General features: G+C 44.9%; 1 protein-coding gene across 2 annotated transcripts; it reads right to left on the bottom strand.

Moving 5' to 3' along the window:
* Nucleotides 1-738: 738 nt before the first annotated feature.
* Nucleotides 739-4,195, bottom strand: LOC132452381 (tripartite motif-containing protein 16-like). 2 transcript variants are annotated; one of them, XM_060044994.1, is made up of 3 exons: nucleotides 3,888-4,195; nucleotides 1,749-2,819; nucleotides 739-1,379 (listed from the first exon to the last, which is right to left on the bottom strand). In XM_060044994.1, the coding sequence occupies exons 2-3, from the start codon at nucleotides 2,815-2,817 to the stop codon at nucleotides 835-837; spliced, it is 1,614 nt and encodes a 537-aa protein (XP_059900977.1). In that variant the 5' UTR covers nucleotides 2,818-2,819; nucleotides 3,888-4,195; the 3' UTR covers nucleotides 739-834. The 2 variants fall into 2 exon arrangements, with proteins under 2 accessions (XP_059900977.1, XP_059900967.1); XM_060044984.1 differs by lacking the exon at nucleotides 3,888-4,195 and having other exon boundaries at nucleotides 1,749-3,759.
* Between the last annotated feature and the right edge of the window lie 15,760 nt (nucleotides 4,196-19,955).

The raw sequence follows: 19,955 nt of genomic DNA, 5'->3' as shown, positions 1-19,955 counted from the left end.
TGACTGGGCTTCTTAAAATGTAAAGCTTAATGCAAATGGGTGGGGTGTTCCTTTAAACCTAGCTGGTCGGGGCAGCAACGGCAGCAGAATAACCCGGAACAAATGGAATTCCGATTGCAATGGGTATCATGTTGTGACAGGACAAACCAGAAACTCAATTATATGATTTTGTGACTCAATCAGGTTTCTTTGTAAATATTAAATCTAATAATGTTTGACCACTTGAATTTATGATTGCAAGAACAAATCTGCTTGAAATCCAGCTCCATGTTAGGCTTATCAAAACAAAAACGGACACCAGAGACCTGAATCTGAACAATTTTATGTTTGAAAATATAAAACATTGTTGAATGAAAATCATTGTGTTTAACTTTAGTCAATATTGAAAATACATTTCAAATTAGAAACATAACCTTTGTAAAACATGCTTTGTAAACCCTGTGGATGAGTTCAAAAGTCTTGCTTCAAATGAAGTCTTGCTTCAAACTGTTCTGTAGCCCAACACAATATAGCATTTTGATCACCCCTAAGGTCAACCGGCGGGTCCCCTTTAATCTGATCGCCGGCTAGGTTACACGGCACAGCTGGTGGAAGACAGAGAGGGCTGAGAGATGAACAACAAAGAGAGACTGATATTACCTTCTGCACCATTAACTACATACAAAGGTGTCTGTGTATCTGTGCCTGTATTTATTTCTGTATGTACTATGTGTGTGCTACTGTGTGTGTGTGTGTGTGTGTGTGTGTGTGTGTGTGTGTGTGTGTGTGTGTGTGTGTGTGTGTGTGTGTGTGTGTGTGTGTGTGTGTGTGTGTGTGTGTGTGTTTGCGTGTGTTTTAACACAAAGACACTGAGGAACCAGACCACTCAAACCTAAATCCAGGGTAGAGGTCCTGGGTGAAGGTGGACTGAAAGGTGTGGATGTGTGTCAGTGTGTCTGAGGACCCTCCTACATCTGGGGACACTCTGTAGAAGGACAGAGTGCCAGCAGGCCGGTCCAGATACACTCCTATTATGTTAGAGCCAGCGGGATGGACATGTATGACTGTTTTAGTACCATTATACCGGGAATAGTAACCACCATCATCACAATAAAGACTCCAGGACTTGTTGTTCCCTCCAAGCCTGCTGTCATCACCCTCTCCACTCCTTGTGATTCCTCTGTATGTCACTCCTATATCAACATCTCCTTTCCTCTCTACCTCCCAGTAACAGCGGCCAGTCAGACCCTCTCTACACAACACCTGGTACTGGGAATCAAATCTCTGTGGCTGATCAGGATACGCCTGATACTTCTCAACCAGCGTCACCTTTCTGTTGTCCTCAGACAGGGAGAGATATCTGTGGGCTGTGTTTGGGTCCAGTGTAAGTTCGCAGGAATCTGAGAGGAGAACCAACAATATAGTTACAACTTATTTTAAACTTTTGATCACAATTATAAATAGGCTGAATAAAAATGATGATAATGAATGAAATAACATTTGTTTTATAAGAATATAAAATTCACTCAATTACTTTTATTATTTATAGTAGAATCATGATTATTATATGATTCTGTCTAATAATAATCACAATACTAATATGTATCATAATTGAAAAATAGATGTCAGTATGATTTAATGTGTCATCATTAACAATTTTAATATACATGATTTCGTCATTTCAAGTAGGTCATCTTCTACTGCTGTGTGGAAGGACATTTTAAACAGTAAGTTTGGATTGTGATGAATCAAATTAAACAGAAACTCACACTTCATTAGAGCTGATCTCATGCCAGGAACCTTCTTCATCTCCATGTAAAGTGTCTCCTTCAGCTGATCCAGGGATCTCTTCAAGGTGCCTACGTATGACGGGGGCCAGACCTCCACCGTTGTCCAGTCCCTGGTGGGAGGAGGATCCTTTGGGATTCTTAAGTTCTGCAGGAAGTGGAGGTGGTCTTCACTTTGTGAGAGCTGCTTCACCTCTGATCTTCTATTGGTCAGATCTTCTATTTCCTGCTCTAGCTCTTTGATGAGGTCTTCAGCTTGTTTCTCCTTGGATTTCAGTTTCTCTTTAACCGTTTGTTTGAGATCATCAGAGCACTTTTCAATAGAGCGCATCAGTGCAGTGAGGACCTCAACACCGTCGGCTATCTCTCTGTCTGCATCCGCTCTGCTGAGTGTTACTGTGTCTTTGATCGCCTGAATCTTTTGTTGCCTCTCCTGGATCATCTGCTGAACTTCAGACTCTATCTTTACCAGCTGGGCCATCTTCACTTCATATTCCTCCTTTAGAGGTACAACAGAATGGAACTTGTGGTTTGTCTCTGTGCAGAACTGACACACACAAACCTGTTCAGTCTGGCAGAAGAGCTCCAGAAGTCTGTCGTGTTTCTTACACATCCTGTCTTCCAGACGGTCCATAGCATTGACCAGCAGATGTCTCTTCAGGCCTGCATATCTCTGATGGGGCTCCAGGTGGGTGTGGCAGTAAGAGAGAAGACACACTAGGCAGGACTTCACAGCCTTCAGCTGGGTCCCAGTACAGACATCACAGGGAACTTCTCCTGGTTTAACACAAGGCTGCTCTTTTACTCGTACAGACCTTCTGAACTGATCAACCATCTCTGATAAGAGAGTATTGACCCGTAAATCAGGTCTTGTTTGGAAAAGCTCATTGCAACCAGGACATTTGTACTGGACTCGGCTATCCCAGAATGTTGTAATACAGATTCTGCAGAAGTTGTGTCCACATGGTGTAGAAACAGGGCGGTTGAACAACTCCAGACATATGGGACATGAAAAGTTCTCTTCAGACCAGAGAGTGTTAGCTGAGGCCATTCCTAGGAGAAATTTGTTTTGTTTAGTAAAAATTAAATAATTGTAACTTGTTGCACTGAATTTATCTTCATATACTTGGGTTGCTTCAAGCATAAATATTCATCCAACAGGCTAGTACAACTTGGAAGCCCAGTCAAGGGGTCATTTGAAGGGGATTATGGGCCAATATGTTGAGCTCACCTCATAATGATTTTGGCTGCCAAACTATTTGGTGTTAAAAGTGTTGTTATTTTTCTCCAGAAAGAGAAAACTGCCTCCAAGTCGTTTTACTTTTGTCCCTTTGGATTTAAATTAGGGGCATAATTAACCCTCAAAGTACATTACTATCAATTATGGGTTAAAACATGGGAAGTATCTTTCAAAGAGCAGCATTAGCAATGTGTGGCAGCCCCTGACTACTGCCCAAGCAAACACAGATGAGTGTCCCAACACTACACTTTGAGAGGCACAAGACAGGAGTCAACAGGAAGCACTGTGAACTATCTCAAGTCTTGAATACGTTATCCAGAGGACACATTTGGCCACACTTAAATAAGTATGACAGGGTGAATCGTTCCTTCAATCATAATAATACAAATATAGTAGTCAAGTAACACAAATAAGTTGGCTACCTTTAAAGTAAATGATTGAAGACAAATCCTGAATCAGAAGAATATAAAACTCTCATTTTAACGGAAACAGGGTGACCAGCTGAACAGTTCTGGGTTTGATTACCAATTCCTCAGCATATCCTTGGGGCATCTTAGCACAAGATGCCCCCTAAATCCTCCCTGCTCCTTAATTACCTTTAATTGAATTCACTTCCTCTTTAGATAAAGGATTTGCTCAATTATTAATAGTAAAATAGTATATATCAATTCACTTCATATAACAGTGAGAGATTTCAAGTTTGCTACAGTTGAAACTTTTACCAAGTCATTTACATAACATATTATACTATATATATATATATATATACTATGCAAAAATAGCCATAAACCTTTAGATACGATCAATAACAAATTATAAAAATATATAATACTAATAATACATATTTATGATACAGCACGGATCAGTGTTGATTACTGTACCTTCGTCTTCTTCCTGCTTTGATAAAGTGAGCCACAACAAACAGTCCGACTCAGTTACAAGGAAATTATGATGTTGTGAACCAACCAGTTGGTCCAGTTCCCCTCCCAGTCTATAGTCTCTAGATGGTGGGGTGGGGTGAGATCTAGATGCTCAGAGAGAAACAAAGAGGAAATTATAGTTCAAGCAGAACGTAGCGACACATCACTGATGCTTCTCCTTTTCAGTAGAACAAACAGGAATATAAATGTCATGTTATCAATTTAGAGAAAAATTTAACAAATAAAATAATAGAAACACAAGCAAGTAAAAAAGGCGTCTTCACGGGGATCGGTAACAGAAGGAAGGCGAGGCAAATTTATTCGTATGACACTTTACATACACAAGGCTGACTCAAAGTGCTTCACGTTAAAACATTGTCATACAATAAAATCAAAAAATAAAAGAAAATAGATAAGTTAAAAAAAAGACAAATGCATTGCAGAAAGTGCAATGTATTTAAGATTTAGCAGAAAGCTAAAGCAAACATAAAAGTATTCAGTCTTGTTTTAAAAGTGGAGATCAAAATCTTTTTCTTCCTCATGCCAAACCTGTTGCTGCCACACTGTACAATCTTGTGTACAATCTTGTACAGTGTGTACACTGTACAATCCTGTGCAATCTTCGACAAGCAGTCTGTGCTGCTCACACACTAGCACTGAACAACTCCACATAGAATCCTCGAATTGCAGTCTGAGCTCCACGTAGAATCCGCCTCCATCATTTAAAGAATTTAGCATCGTCTTTTGAATCAGTCTGATGAGAATTTGCTGTATAGTTGATTCCAACAGTGTTCATTGTAGCAACTCTCCCTTCTACATGCTAGCAAAGTGACAGCCAAACTACACCTACGAGGCTTTACTGGGCTCCTTCAACAACCAGGACACAGGTTGATGCAGAGTAAACCAGTATATTGTGGCCTGTGAAAGCCCTTAGAGTGATTAAATTAACATGACTTGATGTTGCTCAACAATAAACCCCCTGGTTGGGTTTGAGTTGGCCCCCCCTGGTTTGCTCGCTACAGGGTCCTTCATGCTGCACCTTCTGGTCCACATGGTCGTACACTTCCTCCCAGGAGTCCTGACGTTCCCCCACCCGATCCTCCAACTCAGCAGCAGGAAACCCGTCGGCAGACTTCCTGCTCGAAGCACACATCATACGTGTTAGCAGTACTTTTGGCCCCATTTATTCCTTCAGGTATAAATCAGTAGAAACACTCAGTACACCGTTTGATTTCCCTGCACAGAAGAGAGGTTAGAGTGCTGGCACAAGTGACAAAGAGTTTCTTGGATCAAATGTCCACTTGAATCAGAGCGGACGGTAAACTAAACTGTTCTTCATTTGGATTCAGTGCGGCAGAAATTACTGGCGTGTGACCACACCCACAATTTAGTTTTTTTTAATATATACATATTATATACATATATAATATTGTATATTATATTATCACTCACAACTGTGGTCCATATATCCCCTTGTCCTGTGCACACACTTGCTCGAAATAGTAGACATGGGAGACGAAACGCAGCATTTCTCTTGGAGCAACCGCATAACCATTTTCTTCTCTTCATACCATGCTCGGGAGAAAGTTATGTTATAAGTTTTACCCCTATCCTTCGTTTGTTGGATAATGTTTATGTCCAGTCTGTCTGGGCCAAATTGTTTAATGGCTAACTTCTCTTCAATTTTTAACCTTTTTTTAACAAAAACTCAGCGCTGTTAATCACAAGGTGCAACACTACTCGCCATATCTGCATCTAATATAGATAAGACGAAAGATACTGGCGGAATAATTTGAGTTAAAACAACATCAGTTCTCGAATATGACCATGGGGCAGACTACTTTATGACCATATAGACGTATTTTAGCGCAGATTGCAATGCTTATTGCAGCCTGCACGGTTATGTGATACAGAGAAACGCGGTCGCTGAGCTGCAGTGGACCAGTGGATCCATGACCTGGGATGTTTGTTTGGCCATTCTGGGAAATTCAAAATAATCTTTAAACAGATAGCCACATCTGAAAATGGCTCATTCACCACAATTAAGCTGTTGTTTACTAACAGATGGACTGTGCGAATACTCAGCGATCAAGTCGGTCCTCACTCAGTACGAAGTGATCTTGGCTGCATTGGAGGAGTTGGCTTCCGCGAAAGGGGCAGTCACAGCTCCTCGAGCAAGTGGCGGGATGTAACAGGCTGTTGATGGCACAAGGAAAGCGTTTGTGGCACAGAGAACAAGCGAGACATTTTTGACGGCTTTACTCAAGAGCTGTAGAACTCACCACATCTCTTGATCTGAAGCCAATAAATCTTCCACTTGTAAGGAAACCATCCAACCGATACGTTGGGCCTGCAAACAGCCACACCCCGTCTTCTGCAGAGGAATTTTTCAGGGTGCAGTTTTCTCTGCTGCGCAAAGTATGTTTCAGAATTCAGCACATTAAGACAAATGTAGTTGTCACACAAGCTATTTTGGATTTTTTTAATATGGAATTATTTCAGGGGGGGAAATGCCGTGAACAAATGTATGCACAGTGCGTTCAGGATTAGGACTGATGTAGCATATGTCGGCATAGGCGTAATCAATTGTGTTTTAATATCTTTAGCATTCATATTATTGCAATCTATTCTTTTCGTAGGCTACTCTGCGGTTGGCCTTGATGGGGAGATATTTTAACCCTTTTTAACCCCATTTCCCTCGACATTCCTGCGTCTCCCCCTGCATCATAGCCCGTTTCAGCACCGTGTCAGTGGACAGTTACAATCCTACGAACGTTGTGAGTGCAGCGAATGCGCGTTCATGTTAAGAGGAGTTTCGGGAAACGCTCCAAAGAAATTCACGATGGTTTGCAAGATCCATCGTGAGAATGATCGTACGAGCGAAGATCCATCGTTATCGGGCTACGATGCCCTGGTCTGGAGAAGGAGCATAATAAAATGGATTAGCATCAGTGTCAGAAATATAACCACTAGGCCTACACACTTGGAATTGTGTTACACTAGCCTATCAATAACAAGCTTAGATAAGCTTAACTTTGCTAAAATAAAATGTCACCAAGTGGGAAGACTGGCCGGGGGTAGAGTAGCATTAATGTTACCTCATCTGAACTCCAACTGCATCTAAGATGATACAATTATGTAATGCTATCGCTAACAGCCGGCGGATCCAACTTGACTGTGGCAGCTATAGCCTACTTGGCTTCTAGAAGCTAATGTTGGATATATCGTCAACGTCAATGAGAGAACTTAGAAACTATCAAGATAACTCGTTCGCTGCCCTCGGTCAAACTTTTTACTGATTGTCATCATGAATAAATATAAATACGTTACGTTACCTCCTCCTGACCTCCTCTCCCCAAATGCAGGCGGCAACCGCAGAAGATTGTCAATGGAAGTGCGAAGCGAGCAGTCAGGTTCAGATTACACAGAGAAGGAGCCGCCAACCGTGCCCTCCCCCATTCTAGAACTACTCATCCCAATGTTACAATTGTTGCAAACTGTTGACAGAGAATCGTAGTACGGCGGTGTACCGTATCCGGATAGACTTTTGTGGATTTGTTGGCATCTGGCTCGCGCTATTAACTTCTTTTTTAAAAAACTGAATTCACTCTATTTTTTTTTTTTTTTATGGTGGGTACAAAACGAATCTTGACGAAAACTGGTGGGGACATGTCGTAAACGACACCTATTTCTCTTTCCCTCACCCTCCCTCTCTCCCTCTCTCCCTCTCTCTCTGTCTCTCTCCCTCTCTCCCCCTCTGTCTCCCTCTCTCTCTGCCTCTCTCTCTCTCTCCCATCATAGATGCTAACCTTTGATTCTCAGAGGACAAACGGTTTTCATAAAGCATCTATTTCCCTTCGAATGTGTAAAACTGTAAAAGGAAACAGTGTGGAGGGTGATGAGAGTGGCAGGAGAAGCAAGCGAGGGAGACAGAGAGAGACAATCTGTACGGTCTCTCACAGAGAACAGATGGACCAACAAACGGGACCACCTTGGGAAGAGAGGAGGGCGGAGTTGTTTGGCTCTACTGGGAACTCTGGTGCTAATTGTCAGGAAGCAGGGGACACTTTTGGCAGTTGCGCGCTCGTCTGTTCATTAACCCGTGCGACCGCGCTGGCGCACTGGTCCTGGTGTTTTCAGCGCGTGCCAGACAGCGATGGCGGCGGTGATTGCGGGCAGAGCAACAGTAAGATGTTCAGCTGGGTGTCCTGGCCGTTCCGGCTGTGTGGTTAATTAGAGGGTGACTTCAGTGTGGAGGCATTCAAGCCCTTCCAGCTACAGTGACAACATTCATTTTGAAATGGTGTAATGGCCAATGTCTCCTTTAATGTTTGATGGAAAATCGACAGGTTACATTTTTCTTTATGAACTTGGTTTTGTATAATATTCTGTGTACGGTCTTGCCACCCTGTTATTCTGCAGGGTCTTCTAAAATGTAAATCATAGTTTTCCGTGTGATGTAATCTGGTTTCACATTCCGTTCCGTGTATTGTCTCGCCATCTTGCTATTCTGCAGGATTGTCTAAAATGTCAATATTAGTGTTTCGTGTGATGTAATCTGGTTTCACATTCCGTTCCCGCATTGTCTGTAGTTTGGTTTGGACCTGTTTTTCTTGACGCGCAGAGAAGCAAAGGTTGATAAGGAACGGTCGCAACCACCTTTTATGACCTCTTAAGGAACTTCAATCAATAGATTAACACCTGGTTAACAAAGGCTTTTGGTATATTGGGGGACAGCTGCCCTCAAGGATCCGATCTAAGTGTATAAGAACTCCTGACTTTAGCCAATCAGTGGACTTCTCCTTGTAAACCTTTAGAGAATGAAGTGAGACACAGGGCGAATTCTCATCTGAGGTCTCAGATTATTGTATTGTATGCCTGTTATGTTTTTTGTTGATGCATGTTGTGGCCTGATTCTGTTGTTAATTTGTTGTACAGTCTTGGCAGTGCCCTTAAAGGGGACATATTATACCACCAGGTGTGAGTGTGATTAGCCATTACAAGACAGACAACAGAATCAGACCATTTGTCGTGGCAATTTCTCTATGAGATTTTGCGATGATTAAGGTAATCACTGGCAAAACTCAATGAGCATAATTTGGTATGTAAACGAAAGGTATTAAAGCTATAATCTGCAATTCTTGGTTGCCCCACTTTGTTTTAGATTAAATTGTGTTTTGATTGAGGCTCATAGTTCTCAGGCATTCACTTGATTACTTGCTATAGAGCCAGATGAACGACAACCATGATAGTCAATCAAAACACAATTTAAAGAAAATGGGGCAAGCACTTAATAGCAGACTGCAGCTTTTAAGTATTTTCCTGCTATTCTCAAGGACAATGCTGTTCCTCATTGTATTCCCACTGTGTTTCTTTCTAAAGGGGACATCTTTAAATCCATTGCAGTCAACCATTGAGGTGGATCATCGTCTTTGTCCATTTTTCTTTCTGAGATGGCCTTCACCAATCTTGCCGCAATCCGTCTTGACGTAATGAACACATTCGATTTTCATGTGCATGACATGATGTGTATCTCCGGAGGGGGAACCTTCCTCTTACAGTCAAGGCCTCTGGCCTGTGTGGAGGGGTTAGCCATGATGGGAGTTCCAGGTTTAGCGGTCGGCGAGGCTAATCGCCAAGGCTGGAGCTAACAGGCGGACGTGCGTGAGACACGTGGGACCTCCTTGCTGCAATATGTAACACACCTGTTTCCTCTGTGGAGTGAGTGTTTTATTAATAGAACGACCTTCAAACCAAAATGCCGTTCATCCCTCACTGGTCTGGTGGTTGTGATGACCAGAGGCTTAATGGTCGGGATTGGACTGGGCCTAAGAAACCCCTCAAGGTGTTTGTGGAGGTGCTTCCCCGACAAATACAATCACCTACACAAGTACACCGACACACGCACACGCACGCATACACACATACATACATACATACATACATACATACATACATACATACATACATACATACATACATACATACATACATACATACCGGTACATACATACATACATACATACATACATACATACATACATACATACATACATACATACATACATACATACATACATACATAAACACACTCACACTCACACACACACACAAACATTTTCTCCTGAGAATGTGAGAGTGCTAACCAATCAGAAATCAATACAACCCCAGACCTCGTATTATAAGATTAGTGTCTTCATCTTTGTGTGCCTTAACTTTTTGATTTGTAACTTTGTTATTTTACTTTGTGTTTCGTAACTTTGTGATTTGTACCTTTGGAGTTTGACCGAAGTTTGTCAATTTAGATTAGAAATGTTTGCCAACAGGAAACTGACACAACCACCAATGGGCCTGTACAATTAACCAGTTTGTGTTTGTTGGGGTTTGCACTAGCAGGGAGGAGCGCTGGGGAGGAACAACAGCCTTTATAGGGAGCGGCTAAATGTTTCAAGAGGCGGAATGCACAAGGATAAAAACAGATCGAAATATTTGAAGTGGCAGCAGACTTGATTTCTATGGGATCGAACAGTCAGCTCTTGTTTACACCCTGCGTAAAGCATCGGGTAAAGCTTCTCTAACCCGGAGCCCAAGAGGCAGTTTTATTGTTTCACCTCCGCTCAGACGGAGAGGTAATTCTCCTCCTTCGCCTACGCCATCTTCCTGCATCATAACTCTCACATCTAGAAATGCATCTATTGGCCATTTGTGGCAGTAGTTCTAATATATATTAAATTATTAATATGTGTTTTGCATCACTGTCTTCCGCTGCCCTTTCTTTGCCCCCCCTCTGTGTTCCTTTGACTCTCAATAATTTCTAATAGAGTGAATAAAAGTAGACATCTCCTTAAATAATTTTAATATGACTTATAACTCATCAATCATTTGTTAGAAACTTTTCCCTGAACCTGCCTGGCCTTATGCCGCAACCTTTCTTTATGAACGATAACTTTTTGGAATGGGTTGCTTGTAAATTATGACCAACCTATCATAAGATGTCCATGACTTTTCCTATGAAATGTCCTGTGCAACATGATCCTGATTTACATGTACAAAGCCCCTACATAAAATCCTAATTTGTCTTTATATGAACACCGGATTGAATTATCCCACAAACATTAGGTTTTTCTTCACTATAAGAAAACAAATTTGTGATCAGAAGTTTAATAACAATGCAACCAATCCATCTTAAGGGGCTCGGCTTGGCCTTTGATGGCCGTTGAGAAAGGAAGTCATTGATTACCTTTTCAAAATAAATATCCTTTGCTGTTACATGACATGTTTGCTCACGTGCAGTAAATTGTAAATCGCTCTCTAACACAATCGGGTACATGATTACCATCGCTCTGCTGCTGAGGGTTTGTTTTACACCCTTGTTTTGTTGCACTTATGCAAATCTCTGCATCTAGAACACACTCCTAAATCACTTGAGCATTTGTATAAACAACTATTAGCTCCATGAGAACCTCCGCACTGCTATTCAGCTCCAGCATGGTGTAATAGCAGTGTGGATCAAGGTGGAACACACCAATAATCATCAACAAAATTACCCTCCGAAAACGTTGCAGTGCAGGAGAAAGCAGCATTTGATTTGCATTAAGTTTGTTTACTTATTCTATATCTTTAGTTCAATATACCCCTTGCAGAATCTCCCACATTTCTTTGTAAATCAAGGACTAAGTTCGGAACTAATCTAACAACAAACAAGCAACCTCAAACTTAGTTTCCACCTCCTCTACCGTTGGTGTTGGTTCTTGTTGAGTGAAGGACAATGGATCTTGAGAGCGATTTCCTGCGAGGGAATTGTAAGTAGGTTGAGCGTGGCAAATTGCTCCCCCTAAGATTGATTGACACACGGAGAGGAACTAGTGCGTGAAGATGTGTGAGGAAGAGGGGTTGGGCTTGATTCGATCAGACCAAAGACTCTTGAGAACGCTATTGACCAGAAAAATCGGATTCGGGTGCCACTCTCACGACGTTAGTCCAAAAACAGCCACACTGATGAGACCTCAGAAATCCTGAGGTAGCCATCTGATTGGTGAATTTGAAGTCAGACCATCTCTGGAAACAACGATAATTGGTCTCAATTCAGCAAAGAAATGTCCGCCTGAAATCCAAGAGTGGTTCACCATCTCGCGACGGGAAATCTGTCTCAAGTCGGAGCCGTCAGTTTTCCCCTCCATGCTCAGAAAGCCTGTACATGTACGTCCACGTACCAACAGCGTCCATTGCTCTCCGGGCTTCACCATGTCCCCCCCTGCCGCCCCCTGCCGCAAGGCCAGGAGCCGAAGCGCTTCTCGCCGGTCGCCATTTCAGCCCGCCAGCTCCTTTTAATGAAAAGCAGCAGCTGTGATTAGTGTGGTGGGCTGCTGGGGCCGCGCCTACCCCTGGGTAATCAATTTGGGGTGGCAGATGCTCGGAGGGGCGCAGGTCTCCGTGGCCGAGAACAGCTGCTCTCAAACAAACACCAAAGGTGTGGTTTATTTCCCTCCCATCTCTCACTCCTTCCCTCTCCTGCTCTTTCTTCCTTCCCGTTAACGTAATCCGCCCCGTGAATTTCCTGACCTTCCCGTTGATCTCGGCTCCGCTGGCGGCTCGTTCGTTCCTTCCTCCCCGAGGGGGTCGGTTCTTGGTCAGACACAACAATGCGAGGACTTCAGCACGTCCACACCTGTTGGAGAGCCGCCAGGTGAGGTGAGGTGAGAACAGATGGCGCGACGCTGGTCGCCACCCAGAAAAACTTTCAGAAAGAGCCAGACACTGATGACGGCAATTAAATCAGTTTCCAGCGACAGGCCAGTGCCTGTGGCTCTGTCAGCTGCCAGAGACGCAAAGACGGACGACAAACGTCAACGGATAAATCATATCATAGAAGATCCAAGTCTCCTCACCGGCTGTCCTTGAACTGCTCTTTCCTCACGTCCGCTTTGTGATTCTTCTGTAATGCAAACGCCGAGATGATAAACGACAGCGCTCGGCGCGTCTCCATTCCTCAACTTCCGTGTTTTGTTGGTTCCCTGTGCGGTTACTCTCGGCCATTTTGAGCATTTGTCAGAATGTCGATTGCCACCCACTGGTGTAGTACATGTAGATGATCAAAGCAGCCACAGCTTCCCCATCTGGTCCTGCTCTCCGCGCTCTACTCTGTCATGTGACCTTCCAATTTCCAGCCGGCTACCTGATGTAATCTGAGACTGCTCCAAAGTGTTTGGTCGTTGATGGAGGAAGCCGGTTGGCTTCACCCTGCCTGTTGCACACCTGTGGATATTTGGCAGATTGACAACACAAGCCTGTATGGATCGTATCCGCCTGTTCATCGGTGTTTGGTTGTAGCTAGGGAACAGGAAGACCTTCTGGGAACTGGGATGTGGTCAATAAATTGATTGTGGTGATTGGATAGAGCTTCATTGCCAACATTGTCCTGAATCCAATCGGTGACTTGGAAATTCAATTGCAATTTGTTCTCTGGTCGCTAATGTCATGTCGAGGTACGGTTAATCATTTTTCTGTAGTTTACACATTCTCTGGCCTTGCTTATGTGTGGTTTACAAGTTCTCTGATCTTGTTCATATGTATGTTGCATGTTCTCTGGTCTTGTTTATGTGTTGTTAACAATGTTCTCTGGTGCTGTTTATGTGTCGTTTACATGTGGTTCTTAAGTTCTGGTCATGGTTTTGCCACCTCTTATACCTAAACCTGGCAACAACCCGGGTGACTTGTAGCTTTGAGTTTGTAAGTGGATTGAAACCTTCTATTCATGCTTGGTTGATTGGTTGGTTTGTTGAATGCTCCATCCCGCCGCTGTCCTGTCCCTAGCTTTTTTCATGTTAGCATCGGGCTATTGAATTTAGCCTGGAGTAAAGGTGATGAAAACACAAATAAACAATATAGGTGGAGAACCCCAGAGGCCCCTCGCTGGGGTCTAGACAGCTGTGAACCACAGGTAGGGATCAACACAGAAATCAATAAGGTGTGTTTCAGATTTCCATAAATACCTCTTGCAGTCGTACCCATATTCAAAACGAGCCGTAGACACGGAGAAAACATAAGATTCCCGTTGCTTTTCTGCACTCGAACCAGAACCTTTCACTGCATTATTGTACTTTTTGTGCTTGAATTGTTCCCAGCCGCACTCGATTAAAAGCTGAAATTAACCTTAATGTAAACCGACTGCAATCAAAGTACACCATCAAAGCTGGAGTCGCTGCAAGAAAAAGTTAAAAGCTTAGTGACCGAGTCCCAGATATGAATATATTTATATTTGAATATGAATAGATATTTGATCCACAAAGTGAGTGATCTATGTATAAACCGGCAGGACGTGCAGTGGGGAATGAGGTGCGGCAGCTGCTCCCGGTGTCTGCCGGCCTCTTGGCTGTGGTCCCGAGTCCTTGACCCACCAGTCAGTGATCCTCAAGGAGAATCTGCCAGAAAAAAAGCCCAAAAAGCAAAAACAGAAGGAGAGGCCGAGATGGACGCCAGTGGTCACGGGGTCAAGCGTAGGGTCGAGAGGGCGGGAAAACAGGAAATCGTTTTTTTTTATGTTTGAAGACCGGTGGGGTCCCAGGAGGTGAACCCGAGGCCAAAGGCCGAGGGGGCCGCGCCCCTACAGGGGCCGACTGACATCTTATGTTCCCGTCTCCAGAGGGGCACCTGTGTCAACCTCTCCCCCTCTCTCCCCCCCACTCTCTCCCCCTCTCTCTCCTCACCTCTCTCTCCTCCCCTCTCTCTCCCCCTCTCTCTCCACCTCTTCCCCCCCCCTCTCTCCCTCTCTCCTCACCTCTCTGTCCCCCTCTCTCCCCCTCTCTCTCCCCCTCTCTCCTCACCTCTCTCTCCCCCTCTCTCTCCCCCTCTCTCTCCCCCACTCTCTTCACCTCTCTCTCCCTCTCTATCTCCTCACCTCTTTCCTCACCTCTCTCTCCCCCCCTCTCTCCTCACCTCTCTCTCCCCCTCTCTCTCTCCCCCCTCTCTCCTCTCCTCATCTCATTCTCTCTGTGTCACTCGTTCTCTGTGTCTCTCTCACTCTCTCTTTTCCTGTCTCTCTCATTCTCTCTCTCTTGGTCTCGCTCACGCTCTCTCTGTATCTCTCTCTCTCTCTCTCTCTCTCTCTCTCTGTCTCTCTCTCTCTCGAAACCTCTTGTTCTCTTTCGATTTCTTAGTCTCTCTCCGTCCCTTCCGTCTCCACCATATCTTTATCTCTGTATATGTTTGTCTGTGTGTGTGTGTGTGTGTGTGTGTACTGTATGTGTGTGCGCATACCGTGCGTGCAAGTTTGCGTGTGAAAGTGTGAAAGTGTGGGTCCCTGCAGAGCTCCTTAATTAAACATCCACTCATGTCCTTCCTGCCTAGCGTCGCTGTTTCCTGGCCGGGGCGCTAGGATCCTGAGGGGGGGGGGGGGGGGGGGGTGCGGACATGGGGGGGGGGGGGGGTGGGGGTGGTCCCCAGGGCTTCACCACTGCCGTCGCCACGGCGAGCAAACAAGAGGGGCTTAGCGGGCTTTCCTGCCTCGTCAGCACTCTGCCGTCCGTCTCAGCCTCCACTGCAGAGTCTTTGACAGAGGTGACATCACGCAACCTGGCTTCCAGCCACGCCCTTCAACAGCCCCCCCCCCCCCCCCCCCCCCCGACACAGCAGGCACCATTTCATTAGGTTTGGGGGTGGAGGGCCAACTTGGTCCTGAACGGTTGAGGTCGGTGAGGGGGGTGCACGTCTTGTAATGGTGTGTGACAGCTAGCGTTGATGGCGTTGATGGTTTTGCGGTGGTTTTGGTGGCATGCTCTCTAGGACGGTAGGAGGGAGCTTAACTAGAAGACATCCAGGTGTTCGGGTAGGTGAGAGCTTGGTCTACCTGAGTTGGTTAGAGCTTTGTCTGCCATGGTTGGTTAGAGCTTGGTCTACCAGGGATGGTTGGAGCTTGGTGTACCAGGGTTATTTTGTGCTTGGTCTGCCTGGAAGATCGGGGTTCCTCTGAAGGTGTGGATACGTCTGGACTGACATTATGAAAAAGCAGACGGTCGAGGAGACAACTTCAAAGGCCAAATGAAACGGGATAATTCTAATTTGATAATTTGATTGATTCGCTAGATTTATTAATCTCTCAGTTGTTAAATTACTTTGTTACAAAGCAAAAGCAGGGGAAGACGCATAATATATAACATAACAAATAATATTACATTAATTAATCGAGATGTCATTAGGGTGCAGGTGAGTTTCTGAGGCATCTCAAGCTCAAAAATGCCTAAATATAGGTTGTGGGTATCAGGAATCAAACCCAGTACCTTTCAGCTGGGGCTTGTATTGCCTAGCAACTATCAAACTATCTTTTCCAGCCATGTAGAGACCCTGTCAGGTTATAAAAATACACATATGAATCATTTTTTTTATCATTTGGCTAGACATATGAACACCTCACCTTTTATATGCGAGGCTTCCAGCCATCAGAAACTCTTTGGCGTGTAAATCCAGACGTTATTCTACAGTCTGGTGATTGTTCTTGAGTTACTGGATTCAATAGTTAAAATAAAGACCAACACACACACACATGCTCACACACACACATACACAAACACACACACACACACACATTTCAGGGGCCCCCAATCTTTCCTCTCAGTGTGTGTGTGCGTGTGTGCGTTTGTGTGCATCTGTGTTTGTGTGTATGTGCAGTGGCGATTCTACGTCCAGTTACGCCCCGGGCAAGACTTCCTCCAAAGGGCGGGGGGGGGGGTGTGCGCCTGCAGCCAGAGGGGGCGCCAAAACACCAATTCCCCACACAATGTTTTGTACTTCATTGAAAACCGCTACGCAGCGCTTATTTTTTTTTAACTGCTCGTGGCGCACCCCATGTGATTTGGCGCCCCCCACAAAGATGGCGCCCCGGGCGGCTGCCTGGTTCGCCCGTGCCTAAAACCGCCACTGTGTATGTGTGTGTGTGTGTGTGGGGGTGCATGCGTGCTTGCATGTGTGCATGCTTGTGTGTGTGTGTGTGTGTGTGTGTGTGTGTGTGTGTGTGTATGTGTGTGTGTGTGTGTGTGTGTGTGTGTGTGTGTGTGTGTGTGTGTGTGTGTGTGTGTGTGTGTGTGTGTGTGTGTGTGTGTGTGTGTGTGTCTTGTCTCGTCTCCATAACAGAGGTCACTGCCCCCATCGAACAGTGAGGTTGTGTCGTTTACCATCCGGGGGATTGTAGCTCGTGAATGCCAGAGGAAAACATCTCTGTGGAGTTATGGGATTATTTACTGGATTATTTATCCCAGAGGCATCGCTGTCGGCCTGTGAGGCGGAGGGAAAAAAATCAATAAGAAACTGATCCGATGTTACACGTCCGTAATGTGTGTGATGGTGGAATTCATCGGGAGGAGCCGGAGGAGTCGATTCCTTGTTTCCAGTCCGCGGGATAATGGAAACAAATCATGGATCAAACAGGCCTGATGGATGGTGCTGGGAACGTCAGCTCCACCGTGGAGGGGGAGAGGGCCAGAACGGCCTGTGTGCTCTTTTATCCCGTATCATTAAGGTTTGTGTTAAAAGCATCTTTTAATGTGTATTTTTTACCTCCTCAGCTACAGCCACCCCGGCAGTTGCCAACCGGAAGGTTGCTAGTTCGATACCCGGCTCCTCCTAGCCGAGTGTCGTGGTGTCCCTGAGCAAGACACCTCACCCTGACTGCTCCTGGCGAGCTGGCTGTCGCCCTGTGTGGTTGACTCCGCCGTCGGTGAGTGAATGTAGGAATGAATGGTTGTAAGTCGCTTTGGCTAAAAGCGTCAGCAAAATCCCCTGAATGTAAATGAGAAATGTTTCATAAATACCATGGGGTGATGGCTCCTACCCAAAGCACCTCACGATACCAGGATCGCTTACATCCATACATAAGCATGACGTTCCACACTGACTCTGAAGAATCACTTGGTAATGCTTCTCATGGATTTGCATAAGGACTAAATAATATCTGGGTGTGTAACATTAGTCACTGTTAGGTTGTGTGTTAATGTTGAAAAAAACACTCTGAACTTTTATTTTGTTCCACATTCATCATGTTATTTTATCTGCTTTCATCCGCTGATGTCGCTTGATTCTCTGTGGCGAGTTGGGTGAGTTCACGGAAAACCAACAGAAACATCTTCATTGGAGATCCGTTTGAGGGGGAAAGACACGCTGATAGATGTGACTTTGATCAGCCCTACTCGGTTACCCCGCTCGCATACCAACACACATCCTTAGCATCGCTCTCTTTCTGTCTCTGTGTGTGTCGCTCTCTCACTCAATTCTTCTCACTCTCTTACGCTGTCTTTCTGTCCATCTGTCTCTCTCTCCCTCTTTCTCACTATGTCTCTCTTTCTCGCTCTCTATCTCTCTGTCTTTCTGTCCACCTGTATCTCTCCCTCTCTTTCTCTCCTCCCCCCCCTCTCTCGCTCTCCCCCCCTTTTCTCTCTCCTCACCCACCCCTCCCCCCCCCCTCTCTCCCTCAGCCCTCTCCCTCCAGAACAGAAATGGCTGAATGAGTGATGAGAAGACAGATTTCCCCGGTTTTTTACTTAACCTTGGCTCCGGATCGTTCTCATTACCAGAGCAGGAGTGGAGCTCGGTAATGACGCGGTGTTCGTTCTCCCCTTCATGCCTCCGTCTTAACCCCTCGTAATGAAATGGGGAGGGGGAGAGGAGGGCTGGAGGTAGGTAGGGGGAGGAGGGGGACGACACATCAGTGTGTTCTTCTTGCCCTTGTAATGGCCGACGCATCCTCCCACCCCATGTGAGGCAGGTCCTGTTTCAAGAGCCGCTGCTTGGGGCGGCATGTGGCTCGGGAGGTAGACCAGGTCGGCTGGTAACCGGAAAGTTGCTAGTTCGATCCCGGGCTCCTCAGAGCTCAGCTTCCAGGTGTCCCTGAGCAAGACACCTCACCCTAACTGCTGCTGACGCGCCATATGAATAGGTGAATAATAATAATAATAATAATACATTTAATTTAGAGGCGCCTTTCAAGACACCCAAGGTCACCTTACAGAGCATATAGTCATCATTCATATTGTAAAGCGCTAAATGAATGCAGTCCATTTACCATAAACATTTACTGCTACTGATGCCGGTGGTTAAAAAATTCAAGATTAACTTTATCACCCCGAAAAGTGGAACATTTGCAATGTGTTCACACGCAAAGCACGTTACTGTTTTGATCCCTCCTGAAGATAGCAGTGGGATGCCATGTGCCTTAATTACATCTGAAGTCACTTGGAGGTGCTTTTGATAAAAGCATCTGTAACGTGACGATATCTTAATCGTTAGGAGTTAACTAAAAAACGACGATGACCAGAAGAGATCTGAGGACCCGGAAGAGATCTGCTCTGACATCCGTCTCCATGGCGATCTGTTATCGGATTACGACGCCGAAGCAATAAACGAAGAAGCCCTTGACTTATACGATGACATTTTAACATGGCTTTTTTCTAAAGGTAAGGGACTTTGAAGGCACTGCAGTGTGGAGGGAGCACCAAACAGATACTGGATTGATTTGTCAAGGCGGGCTGTCGGATTAAGATAAAATCGATCTCACGTTCAGTGAAAAAAATACCCTTTTTTACTGGCCTTCTTGAATGGACATGAGCTGAACGTAAATGCCACTGGTGTACATGTGTACATGTCAGCATACTATGCTGATCAAGAACATTTTGAAAGAGTGAAAATGTCTATCATTTTATGTGTGTGCGTGTATATGATTGTATTAGACTAGAAATGTAACATGTATGCTTTGATCAAGAAACCTTTCTTTCTTCTTGTTGAAAAGTACATGAATATGTTTTCGATGTGTTTGTTTTATCCCCCAGATAGGTTTCACAATGCAGGGCATCCAGGAAGTCATGTTGTCAGAAACCTCCTCTAACCTCCCCCTGGGGGGTCTCCATGCCCCCCCCCCCGCACACACACTCCCTGGGGGGAACTGTGCGGAAGGGAGCAGGGTCAAGAATGCTTTGCTTTAACCAGAAGAGTTTCAGAACTCCCTTGATATATGAAAGGTTATTACTACAAAATAAAAGTCCTTGG

Source organism: Gadus macrocephalus, chromosome 2 (assembly GCF_031168955.1).
Source record: "Gadus macrocephalus chromosome 2, ASM3116895v1".
Taxonomy (NCBI): Eukaryota; Metazoa; Chordata; class Actinopteri; order Gadiformes; family Gadidae; genus Gadus; species Gadus macrocephalus.
Note: the sequence above shows the minus strand (reverse complement) of the source record. Positions and strands in the feature narration are given on the sequence as shown.

Coding starts and splice junctions, on each gene's coding strand:
- LOC132452381 (XM_060044984.1), bottom strand. CDS start 2,910: ATGCTTGAAGCAACCCAAGTATATGAAGATAAATTCAGTGCAACAAGT. Junction 1,380..1,748: donor GAGATCAGCTCTAATGAAGT/GTGAGTTTCTGT, acceptor TTCTCCTCTCAG/ATTCCTGCGAACTTACACTG.